This window comes from Ostrinia nubilalis, chromosome 3, assembly GCF_963855985.1.
Source record: "Ostrinia nubilalis chromosome 3, ilOstNubi1.1, whole genome shotgun sequence".
NCBI lineage: Eukaryota > Metazoa > Arthropoda > Insecta > Lepidoptera > Crambidae > Ostrinia > Ostrinia nubilalis.
Window position 1 is genome coordinate 17,275,036 of NC_087090.1, and position 13,021 is coordinate 17,288,056.

The window sequence follows — 13,021 nt, forward strand, 5'->3', positions numbered from 1 at the left end:
GTTGATGACTGGTGAAAATCTTACGACACTTAGAACAATGCACTAGAAAGAAGCAGCACCCACTGATTCGGTACTGGGACCGTTACGGATGGGGAATTTTTGTAATCTTAGATCTGCCAAATAAAAACTGGCTGCGGTGGCGTTCATCATCATCAACATCATCATTTCAGCCATAGAACGTCCACTGCTGAACATAGGCCTCCCCCAATGATTTCCACACTAGCGGGTTGGTGGCGGCCTGCATCCAGCGTCTTCCCGCTACCTTTATGAAGTCATCGGTCCACTTGCGGTGGCGTTGCGGAGGTGCAACCAAACGCTTCTCGTAGATAGGTCTGCTAAGAGGTAAGTGGTCCTACCTCCTAAAATTACGTCATTGCTTCAGCTCTTCGTCTAGCAGTCTAAAGGAATTATTAGAGTCTTACCAACTGGTCAATGATGGATCGTCCGGGGTCGGCCGGCTACTCGGGCTGAGCGGGCAGTCCGGAGGGTCGGAGGAGCCCGAGCAGTCCTCGAAGTACTCCGCCTGCAGCTCCATCACGATTATGTCGAGGACTTTTTGATTGCTTCAGCTCTTTGTCTAAAGTCCGGTCGCCGAGCACGTAGAATTTCGTCGCGAATGTGCGATGGGCGGCCGCAGTGAGTGTGCGAGCGCGACAGCAATATAATTACGCGCGAGCGATAAGGCTGGGTAGCTTGGGGTCATTGGACGAAATTCTAAGTGCTCGGCGACCGGACTTTAGCGGCGAAAGGAATTAGCGTCTTACCAGTTGGTCAATGATGGATCGTTCGGGGTCGGCCGGCTGCGGCGGGCTACTCGGGCTGAGCGGGCAGTCCGGAGGTTCAGAAGAACCCGAGTAGTCCTCGAAATACTCCGCCTGCAGCTCCGTCACTATTATGTCGAGGACTTTTTGACGCCATTGCTTCAGCTCTTTGTCTAGCAGTCTGAGGAAACAGATGTTATTTTAGCGAGTGAGAAATGATGTCATATTAAGTACAATTAAGAAAACTTTTACTGGTACCATAGAGTAATTCGGACTAACTACTGCAATACGAGTAGGGAACGCAGAAAAATATGAACTGCCTATTTCCCCCGGGCCGTCTTTAGCCCACTACCCAAATAAGAATCAAGGGGAAACTTTTCCTCTAAGGAAGGCGATACAACTATCAGTATGCACATGTTACTTTTTTTAGAGCAGAAGGGGCCTCGAACGCGGGGCCCAGTAGGAAAGACTAGGGGCCTTTTTTTGTGGGGCCTACCCACATAAACCCGACGGTGTCCTCCGGGGCCATTGAAACGAAGCTGCGAGTTAAGCAGGGTACTCATCTAGCCGTGTAGCATGTAATGTATCAGATACTGTATCAAGTGAGTACATAGGCACGAGCCCGCTGCTCGCTGCTCGCGCGTGGTTCGCAGGGAGATCGCAGCGACCCGCCGAGTGGCGGTATCACTGCGAGCACAAAGGAGGCTCGCAGTAGGATCCAGGAGCTCGCAGCCAGATACGCGATACCGTGGACGAGCCGTAATCACTTGAAGGTTGGTTACGTTACATGCTACGTTACGTGCTACATGGCAGGCGAGTACCCTGCCTTACTATTTTGATCTAGGTCTGCTGCTAGTCTAAAATGAATCCTACCGAATTTTGAAATACCTGCAGTCCTCCACGTATTGCGTGATAGTTCCAACCCAGCTAATGCAGTAGACTTACTCCTCCACGGCGTTCCGCAGAGCGTCGACGAAGTGGGTGTCAGGCGCGTCCAGGCGGGGCCTATAAATTGAATCCTACCGAATTTTTCAATACCTCCCAGTCTTCCACGGATTGTTTGATAGTTCCAACCCAGTTAATGCAGTAGACTTACTCCTCCACAGTGTTCCGCAGAGCGTCAACGAAGTGAGTGTCAGGAGCGTCCAGGCTGTGGGCGTCAACCGCGCGCCGCAGATCGCGCGTGGTTTTGTGCATGTGACCTATTACTATACGTATACTTGATAGTTCCAACCCAGTTAATTCAGTAGACTTACTCCTCAACGGTGTTCCGCAAAGCGTCGGCGAAGTGGGTATCGGGCGCGTTCAGGCTGTGGGCGTCAAGTGCGCGCCGCAGCTCGCGCGTGGTTTTGTGCATGTGCCGCGACAGCTGGGCCGAGTTCTCTTCCACTGCAATTTCGTAAAGCAGCAAAGTAATCTTTAGGTATCCGGTAGTTACTGGAATACGTTTATGAATGTTCAAAGCGCAAAGAGGAGGTGCTATGATCCATATCCTCTCTGGTTCAACAGCCAGAATTATCGAAAACATTAATATTATGAAAACGAATTACGAAAAGAACGAATTTCGTTTCAGCCAAATGACGTCCACTGCTGGACAAAGGCCTCCCCTAAAGATTTCCAAAACGACCCGTCCTGCGCCGCCCGCATCCAGGCACCTCCCGCGACCTTCACCAGATCGTCGGTCCACCTAGTGGGAGGTCTGCCCACACTACGTCTTCCGGCTCGTGGTCGCCACTCGAGAACTTTTCTGCTCTAGCGGCCATCAGCTCTACGAGCTATGTGCCCTACCCACAGCCACTTGATTTTAGTGATTTTGCGGGCTATGTAGGAAAGCTCCCACGAAATTCCAATCGACCAGCAGACCAAGGGCCCAAGTGGAACTGGATTGGCCATACTCTCCGAAGGGATCCCGATCACATCCCCAAGCAGGCTCTGGATTGGAACCCCCAAGGAAAACGCAAACGCGGTCGCCCCAAGCAAACTTGGCGGCCCACTGTGGCAGACGAGGCGAAGAAGATCGGCAAGATTTGGAGCGAGATCAAACGCGAAGCTCAAGACCGAACGCGATGGAGGACTGTTGTGGACGCCCTCTGCCCCATCTAGGGGACATAGGACCTTAAGTCAAGTAAGCGGGCTATGTCAGTCACTTTGGTTCCCCTGCGGAGTATTATAAGTCTTGTTCACGTAGGTACGCGCGGGCGCGGGGGCGGGTGCGGGCGCGGGAAACGTTGCGAGCTCGTGTTCACATTAACCACCAGGCGTTCGCGCGAGTGTGACGTACCTACTATCGTTTCTAGCGACAAGTTCAAACTGGTTGAACTTACCTGACGTCGCGAGTGAAACGCGCGCGCCGCCGCTAGTTTGACATGAACATAGCTGGGCACCGTTAATCAAATAGTTAACTTCGTTAATCGTTAAACCGTTAATAAAAAAAATAACTTCGTTAAACGTTAAAACGTTACATTTCGCAAGATTTAACGCAAGTTAACGTTAATCGTTAATCCGTTAACACATGATAATAAAACGAAAAAAAAAAATTGTATGCAAGGTTTAAATAATTTGGAAAGCTTGTATCGCGCATGGAATTTATTCCTCTTTTATGTTTGCGCTACAAGCTTTCGAAATTATTTGAACTTTGCATAAGTAAGTACAATTACTTTTTCGTTTTAGTACAACAGCATTTCAGAATAAAAGCTTGTTTTAAAAAAAAACACTTTTTAGTAGTATCTCAATCTCAGAGCCTTGGTTCAATTACAATACAATTTAGCACCAAAGTGCTCGAAAAGACAAATCCAGCAAACCCAAACTCGATAAGTTTCCACCGTCTCGTTTAGGAATTCCTATGGCCACCTCCTGACTCCATCATCAGGACCCTGGACATCATCTAGTACTAAAGTACTTGAAAAGACAAATCCAACGAACCCAAATTCGATGCGATGCTGCCGTTTCATTTAGGAGTTCCTATGGCCACCTTATGATTCCATCATCAGACTAGCTCAATGGTACCATAACATTGCATTGTCATCGTACTTACATAAGTATACCAAATGGCAATGCCAGATTTTGTATGGAAAGTGGCGTCTTTTTTTTTCGCGCGGCCATCGACCAAACTTTGTTTTTTGATTACAAAATAGTGTAATAAACCAAACTTACTATGGCATGTATACCTCTAAACTGTGTCTGCTGAACTGAGTTACGAGCATTAGAAGTTTGATGATTTTCATACTCGATTTGCTTTTTGTGCGCAAGTTTTGCAAGAAATTGCAACAAAATATTGCGCTGATTCTGCTCCATACTGATGTCTGGAGCCTTTAATGGATGGTGTTGTTTGTTTACACATACAATGTCACTATTTTGTTGCAATTTCTTACAAAACTTTGCGCGCCAAAAGCAAATCTAGTATTGAAAATCATCAAACTTCTAATGCTCGTAACTCAGTTCAGACTGAGTTTAGAGATATACATGTCATAGTAAGTTTGGTTTATTGCACTATTTTGTAATCAAAAAACAAAGTTTGGTCGATGGCCGCGCGAAAAAATAAAGACGCCAATTTCCGGCATTGTCTTTTCAGCTCAATCGGTTCAGAAAAACTGGTCTTAAATTCAATTGCAAGAGTTGTCCCACACATACAAACAAGTGTCGTTAGTAATCTGGTTACAAAAACTGTTGTTTTGGGTTCTGGAAGTTCTGGAAGCCCGAACGTACTTGTCAGAACGCGTTTTTCTAGCGTTTTTCAGCGTGCCTGCTGTATCTTTTTGGTAAATAGTAGGTACTGGATTAACGATTAACGGACTTAGGATAATTTAACGGAAGTTAACGAGTCCGTTAACATTTTTTAAAGTTAACTTAAAAGTTAATCCGTTAATAGAAATGTTAACTTCGTTAATTAACGATTAACGGATTAACGAGTTAATGCCCAGCTATGGACATGAACACACACAAACATATTCACGCGTTGAAATTACGGCGAGCGCTCCGCGCGCACCAGTCGCTAGCTTGCCCGCTAGTTAGACCGCACCTGCGTTTCGTACGTGAACACTTGGAATCACTACATATGTTTGATATTTCGTCACCGCGTCCGCCATCGCGCCCGCGAGTCAACGTGAACAAGCACTTACGTTCGGCGAAAGCGTCTTCCAGCGTCCTGGAGACTTGTCGGGCGAGGCGGCGGTGCTGGCGCGCGAGCGCGGGCAGGCACGCGGCCGACACGCCGCGCGCGCCGTCCCGCACCACCGACCGCACGCTCGCCGCCGTCGCCGACGCCACGCGCGAGCGCAGCTCCTGTACACACCGACCACTGTTTAAGGCTGGTTTTAGAATTACGCTGACGCACGCTGACTGCTCGCCTGCGCTGACAAATCAAAATGTATGTAATTGAAGGGAACGTTTCTGAGTGACGCTGATCGCTCGACTCGCTCCAATTTCGGCTATTAGCGCTGACGGTCAGCGTGCGTCAGCGTGATTCTAAAACTAGCCTAAGGCCTGGTTCAAAACTTCAGACGGCGATAATCACATGGTTAGTGGGCAGTTATCTTTTTTTTGTTCCGGAATAAATGTTTTGCGCACCGTCACGACTGCCGGGGGCCTGAAAAAGGCGCTGCTCAGTCCTGAAAAGGACGGGGTATACCCACTAAAATCTCCGCGGCGTTCCGTCATCGCTCGAGTGGGGGTGTCACGAGTATCCGGCCGTAGCCTTAGACTTCCGCGACAAGGCAGTTATCTTACATTTACTTACTGCATCAAACCCTTCAGTGTCTCGCAATCAGAAGCCGCGCGGATATCCCGCGTCTGAACTAGGCCTAAGGCGCGTGGTGGTAGCCGTGCGGTTACGGTTTGATGCAAAATGTACGAGAACTGTCCAGCATCCGCGCGATTATCGCTGTATCTGAACCGGGCCTAATGCTTTACGAAATTAAAACTGTTGTTTAATTTGTTAAAATAATGTGTTATTGTCATGATCGTGTATTGCCAATAATAAGCGATGTCTTACGTCACTCTGTAGGAAGGCAGTAAGCGCGTCGCGCACGTGCCCGTCCAGCGAGGAGGCTCGCTTGGTCTCGATGGCGTCCAGCAGGCTCTTGGCGCGAGGGTTCGGCTCCAGCGACTCGGATGAATCGCTTTGAACGAGCTCTTTTATTCTGCTAAAGTAATAGTGAATTCACAATAAAACATTGAAAAGTTAGTAGGCAGGTAACTTAACTAATTTATCAAATTAAAAAAAAAATACAGAAGCTTAATACCTATTGCTCTTGTTGACGACTTCGGCCAGCATGTGTGCGAACGCGTAGCCCGAGCCCTCGGGCGGGGCCTTGGACTCCTGCACCTCACCTTTTATGGCCCCCAGCATCTTGCACTGTTCTTCGAACAAATCTGTACAAATTCCAGCAAGGAAGGTCAATTACTTAACTACCTTATTTATATGTAACAAATGAAAATAAGTTACATTGGTTAAGTATACCAGTTATACCTACTTGTTGTAAAACTTGAACAAAATCTCTTTTCTTATTTAATTTTTCACGCTCTTTTAGTGTCACTTGTTTCTTTTATCATGACGAATCGATTACGACAGGATAAACCATTACATTAAATACAATAAATTTTATTACAATAAATACCTAGCAGCCAGACCTAATCTGCGCTTCGCTTGTACAAACCTAAAATAAATTGTCAAAATCGCATATCATTTTATTTACCTCAGAGAAAGAAAAAAAATACTCACGACTCAAACGATCAATCTTCCGTTCCAAATTCAACATTGCCTCGCCATCACAGCTTGAGGCCCCATCCTGGGCGACCTTGCGTCCATGCACCGAGGGTTCGGAGTCAGAGTCCAAAATTGAGGACGGACCCTGACGATACGCTTCCACAGACGACCCGCTTACCGTGTAGCTTCTGCATGCGTATGCGTAGCCACATAATTGTTTTATAGGCTCGTTATCTATTTGGTAGAAAGTCATATTAATATCATCGCTCAGAGAACTCATCGATTTAGATCTTCGGAAACACTTAATTGCACCATCTTCTTTCAGTTGTTGAGGGAGTCCGTCCATATTTTTACGTAGTGTGAACAGTAATGAAAGAAGTTTAGCTTTGACATGATATTTTTTTTAATCTTACCCTCCATTATTTCGTAATGTAGGTTTTAGACGACACAGTGAGTAGGGGATACCGTAGGCTCTTCTACACAATCGCTCGTATCGCCGTAATGCGGTAATGCACTCGTTGGTAGATGGAAATATTGTGGAAGCAGTGAGCCGTTAACCGCTCCGACATTACGAAGGATTCCTTGCAAACTTTAAAGAATACCTACACAACTTTGTAAGGTGGGTATTGTGAGCGTACTTAATAAAGTTCTGTTGTGTTTATAATTCCGATTAAGTATAATGAAGTTAAGTACCCCCAATTAAGTTTTTATCAACAACTTTCTATAACTTTTTGTTTATTACCTACCTTTTGTTTTTATATTAATAATGAATTTGAAATGTTAAAAAATAACAATGATAAAGATTTTTATTAAATAAAACACGATTACAAATCAATAGTTTCATTTATTTATACATTTTCTTATAAATACTTACTCTCGATCTGTGACAATCATCGTTATAATAAACTAAAATCTGTCAAATCAATTAATGTTCTAGCTTTCTACAGTAATTAAATACTTCTATAGTAACTGAATATCTTGGGGCCCTACGGCCAGTCGCAACGCAACGTCACGCATACGAGAAAAAACAAATGAGGCAATGAGTTAATAGTAAGAAATCTCAAACTAAATTTCTAGATTTAAGTTTCAATAATATAAATAGAAGCAACAATTTAACGACACCTAAAACAATAAACTTTTAATTGTCAGATCTTAATTAAGAAAAAATGTTAAAAATTACTTGATAAAAGCATTGGTCTTGTTGGTTGAGCTGTGCGTTGGTAGATTTACAGAGAAATGTTAGCAAATCGTTTACGACCTGAATTTAAGTGAGAACTGTTATCTGGGATTTGGTCAGTTGGTCAATATGAGGTGAGACCTCTCTACTGTTTATTTTGTGATGATGATGTTCTTTCCAAAATGATTATATATATATATATACGTTATAGCTCCATGACCACAGATAAAGCTGCTTCTCTGTGCGTTACGCACTTCGCGGTGGTACTGGCTACTAAACGAAGAAACAATTTCTTGCACTTAAAGCATACGAAATAAATACAATATCACCACTGAGTAGTCCATACACACTTTTGAGTTAACTGTGCAAACAAGCATTACCTACCATGCTTTATTTTTTAATACTTTGATGTTATCCGAAGCATGTATGCCGATAAATAATCTGTTCAGCGAAATAGATTTAATCAAGAAGAAACATTGAAACATTCACATAATACATACCAGTGGGATTTCTCATGTTTTTGTTATACATTTATCCACACTGAGCACATTCAGCAGTCATAGTCCTACAATAAGCACTTAACTCTAATCTATCAGGCAGCTTCGCATTTGTACACAGAGTTACACTTGACTCATCACAGTAACTTGTAACAATATACTTAATGCATATATTGAACACCCTTTTAAAGGTATAAATGGCCCAACACTGGAGCAATAGGGAGCTTAGGATCTTAAAATAGTCAAAGATAGGTGTTGACTTATATCAATTTATCAGTCATTGAATTCAGTCATGTCATCAAGTTGTAAGTACTACCTATCGGAAATGTGCACTTGAAGCTTTACGCACGAGGTATATGAAATAGGTAAAGTACTGAAAGGGCACGAGAGTGAGACAAATAGTAGTAACGTGAAGAAAATGTGTGATAATAATACAGCAGAGATACCTCCCTTTAGAATAACGCCAACACGAAACAATATATTAGATCCTTATTAGTAATTCAAATTCAAATTCTTTATTACAACTAGGAGTGTTTATTTTTGTAACTTCAAAGTTATACAAACTGCTAATTTGTAACTTACAAAAATGCAACCTCACATAGTATGAAATTGAAACGGTTCTTAGCTGTTTATGTTTAGTTAGGCATCATGAATAAACTTCTATCAAAAGTATGGCAGTATATTGTGTATTGTAAGTAGGAACATGTGTACTAAACAACATTTAAAGCCACCTTTCTCATGGCACCATTTATTAGCTGCTATTGTCGGATTGGCATTTCTCAAAATCATATCATCTGAAGTAGGTAAGTTTAAACACAAAAATCATACAAATTGAAAAAAATTTCTTTTGAAATGTGACATGAGTTTTGATATACTTTTAGACAGGAGGAGTCAATGTGATAATAACAAAATGAAATACATAGTTTTATATTGAAACATTTTCTAATCCTAGTAGTGTGAACAATGTCTATCACAATAGCGCAGCACTTGATCCACTAAGCGCTAAATCTACTCATTTTGTAAAAAATCCGCACGTGACAGTGTCTATAGCACACAAGTTTAACATTTATGCATTACCAACATCGCATTTATACACACACAGCCTGTCTACGATTTTGTTCATAGATATTTTCGTAATACAAACTGAATCTCGATAGAATCTTCAATTTCTCTTCACTGGTTCCTGAATCACACATTTGACGAAATCCGCCAGCGGACGTATCGTAGACAAGCAACACAGCGTTTTATGTATCAGCCAGCAACGGTGACTTGATCAAAATTATCACACTGCGCCGCGCTCCGCCGCGGTACGCGGGACGACAGATTTAATCATTGTATGCAAGTACAGTTTGTATAGAAAACACGCGCGGCACACACTGACAACGTCCGCGCGCGGGATTTTTTATATGAAATCACGCAGTGTGATAACCGCCTAATACATTTTTTTTAATTCTAGTTTTTTCTCGTTGCTGGCTAAACTAAAAACTCTCAGCTGCGTCACTAGTAATATCGTCACATCAACACGTCACTTCACAGTCCGTCACTGTCACATCACTACGTCGTCACTAGTCAGTAGTGGTGCGCGCGGCAGCGGCAGCGGCAGGCGGGCGGTCAGGCGGCCTTGACCAGCGAGTCGGCGGCCATCAGCAGCATCTTGAATTGCCGCGCCAGCGCGTGCGACGGCTGCGCCGATAGGAATGCGCACACCTGAAAGAAAGAAACAAAATTATAACTATAGTCTGGTCTGTGAGCGCGTAGAATTTTGTCCAATGATCCCAAGCTACCCATCCTTATCGCTCGCGCGTAATTATGTAGCTGTCGCGCTAACACACTCACTGCGGGCGCCCGTCGCACAGTCGCGACAGCAATATAATTACGCGCGAGCGATAAGGATAGGTAGCTTGGGGCCTTGGGGTCATTGGACAAAATTCTACGTGCTCGCAGACCAGGCTTTAACTTAAAAAATGCTCTTCCATCTGACGGCGGGCGAATGCTCTTCCATCTGATAGAGCATTCGCCCAGCAAGCGAAAGGACGTGGGTTCGTCCCGCCTTAAGCCGATCGATTTTTTTCAAGTTATTTATAATTTAGTCTGAAAAACGACTCTAAACGCTAAGAAAAAAATACGGAGAATAAGGAACTACGGAGCCGCTCCACTTTGAACACGCTTGTTCCGCCAGTGTAGCACATAATTTTATTTGGCAACAAAAGAAACATACTCAATTTAAAAAACAAAATAAAGTTTCCAAAAAGGTCACCTACCTGCTTCTGAAGCTCGCGCACTACGACCGGTAAGTGCTCGCGTGTGACTGGGTTTGACGTGTCCAGGTTCATTATCGCCTCTTCTAAGTATCTGTGGAGAGAAAGGAAGATTAGTTTACAATAACATTTTGATCCCAGAATGTTCGTTTCACCTAATGGACATTCTCTGCTGGACTAAGGCCCCCGTATTGATCGGTATCCAGCGATTATGCAAGGCTAAGTGAATTCAGGTGGAGTGACGATTTGCGATAGGTCACTGGCAAAAGCTGGATGGGCAGAAGCTGGATCAAGAAGCCAACAACAGGGTTTAGTTGTTTGTATTGGAGGAGTTCAATGTCAATAGTGGACCGCTATAGGCTGATAATGATGACACTGAAAACGGGCAACAAACAATCTCAATCAGAGGTGGAATTGTGTAAAGCAATTGTAATCATTTGACAGTTCATAACGTACGATAAAGTCAGTTAAACAAAGCGTTTGACAGAATAATTGTACGTTATGAACTGTCAAATGATAACGATTGCTTTACACAATTCCACCTCAGGTCTCATTCTCTATTTACTTTAGGCAAATTAGAGTCGTGTGCTTCTGCAGTCCTTATGAAGTTATGACCTGTAGGCCTAGGATAAACTTTTGTAGAGATATTTTATCGATATTCCACGATAAGCCCATACATTTGTCATCTAATATCTTCGATAAGATTTTATCACGGCGCGCATCTATCCCGGCTGATGACGTCCCACCTGTGTTTGAGAGCAGTATCCCGCGACATATCAGCTGCCAGCTGCTGCACGAGCGACAGCAGCACGTGCTGTTTGAGCTGGCAGGGCGGCCCGAACACGCGCGCGGGCTCGGCGGCGCGGCACGCAGACATCACCAGCGTCAGGTCCGAAGCTGAGAGAGCTAGTTGGAACGCGCCGTTCATGTCGCCGCTGCTCATTAGTGATTGGATCTGAGCCACTTGCATCTGGAGGGGAAACATAAGATTTGATGACTAACAAAAAACTGAGGTCACAAACTGCTGTTTATATTACGACTATCTTTCAGCCCGCGGCTTCGCCCGCGTGGAATTTTGTCTGTCACAGAAAAACTTTAGCGCGCGTGGCCCTGTTTCAAAAACTTGGATAAAAACTATCCTATGTCCTTTCCCGGGACTCAAACTATCTCTATACGAAATTTCATCAAAATCGGTTCAGTGGTTTAAGCGTGAAAGTGAGACAGACAGACAGACAGAGTTACATTCGCATTTATAATATTAGTATAGATTACCAACTACAAATAGCTGCAGCCACACCGGGCGCATGGTCTCGCAAGTCAAGCTTGTCATCAGGCAGGATATCAAGCGTGCTTCGCGAACCCATGCGCCCTTTGTGGACACAGCTAACGACCATGAATCCTAACTAAAGTACGGCCAACGAGAAGCGATACCAAATGTAAACAAACCCAATGTCATGGGTGAACCCATCTGACTTTGACATATTTTGGCGGGAGAACGAGACATTACGACAAATACACAAGATGGGAAGAGACAAAATATATTGTCAACTCGACAGTCGTATCGACCTTTTGTATCGCTGCTAGTTGGCCGTACTTTATGTATAATCAAGCGACATTTCTACTGTGATTTATAACACAATCTAGAATGAAAAAATACGTTACGCATTTGTGAGTCTTGTTCTACCTACATAGGTACTATTTAAATAATGTAACCTAGGTAACTCTACTTGTGATTTCTATATTTTTATACAAGTATTACAAAGTTATTGTACTTGTAAAAGAAAAGGTAAAGACTCTTGAACACAGTTTCTCGTAGAATTACGATGCGGCCTCTGTAAATAAAAGAGAAAGATGTTTCACAGTTTATGCTGTGTTTTCATAGACTACGCGGTAACGCTTCGAATTTCACTGGGTCAGTTAATAATAAATAGTGGTACCTATTGTTGAACCAATAAGAATAGCTGGATTCACACTGAATCCTGGATTCACCGAGCTAGACAACGTAAGGCTAACGTAAACTTGACGAGGCAAGGCGAAACGTGGTTCTGGTCGCTAAGCATAAGATTCCAAGCGTCGTCGAGAGCGCCGGCAGGCATATGTTACCGCGCGGAACTGTCAAACGCCGCGCGGCAATGTCGATATTACAAGTAGTCGGCCGCCGGCTCTCGTGACAGCTTGACGGCACTTGCGTGGCCCGGCCCACGCGATCAGAGCGCGGTGGATCATCCGGCGTAGATATGGCTATTGGTAACCGTATGGCTGTTTATGTAAACGTGGTTACTGGTATAGGTCAGATGGTCTGATCGAGTGCGCAAGCGTCGGCAGCTTCGATGGTGTGGTCACGTATCACGTATGGCGGAGGAGAGAGTGGCGAAGCGCATCTTCTACTCTGAACTTGAAGAGGGTAAGCGGAAATATGGGCGGTCAACTCCTCGTAGGAATCATCAGGAACAAAGATGTGCAGAAACGGCATATGAAAAGATGCAACATTGAGCCCTCTCAGTGGGAAGGTTTGGCTGCACAGCGTCCAGAATGGCGGCAGATTGTGAAGAGGCGAGTCCACGAGTTTGAGGAGCAGCGTACGGCTGAACTCGACGCGAAGTGCAATGACTTGAAGGCCCGCC

General features: G+C 44.3%; 2 protein-coding genes across 2 annotated transcripts in view; both read right to left on the reverse strand.

Annotated features, from left to right (window-relative positions):
* Positions 1-752: 752 nt before the first annotated feature.
* Positions 753-6,936, reverse strand: LOC135088192 (uncharacterized). The gene is made up of 6 exons (XM_063983082.1): positions 6,481-6,936; positions 6,002-6,131; positions 5,752-5,902; positions 4,880-5,042; positions 2,018-2,198; positions 753-942 (listed from the first exon to the last, which is right to left on the reverse strand). Exons 1-6 carry the CDS (start codon positions 6,809-6,811, stop codon positions 753-755), a joined length of 1,146 nt encoding a protein of 381 aa, XP_063839152.1. The 5' UTR covers positions 6,812-6,936.
* A 353-nt stretch (positions 6,937-7,289) lies between these two features.
* The window catches only part of LOC135088193 (enhancer of mRNA-decapping protein 4), a 46,125-nt gene continuing 40,393 nt past the window's right edge, over positions 7,290-13,021 (reverse strand). The window contains exons 27-29 of the mRNA XM_063983083.1: positions 11,144-11,367; positions 10,401-10,491; positions 7,290-9,846 (exon numbers count right to left, since the gene is read on the reverse strand). Of these exons, the coding sequence (XP_063839153.1) occupies positions 9,751-9,846; positions 10,401-10,491; positions 11,144-11,367 (411 nt within the window). The 3' untranslated portion in view covers positions 7,290-9,750. The remainder of the gene's footprint in view (positions 9,847-10,400; positions 10,492-11,143; positions 11,368-13,021) is intronic.

Coding starts and splice junctions, on each gene's coding strand:
- LOC135088192 (XM_063983082.1), bottom strand. CDS start 6,811: ATGGACGGACTCCCTCAACAACTGAAAGAAGATGGTGCAATTAAGTGT. Junction 6,132..6,480: donor GAAGATTGATCGTTTGAGTC/GTGAGTATTTTT, acceptor GAATTTGTACAG/ATTTGTTCGAAGAACAGTGC. Junction 5,903..6,001: donor GTCGTCAACAAGAGCAATAG/GTATTAAGCTTC, acceptor CTATTACTTTAG/CAGAATAAAAGAGCTCGTTC.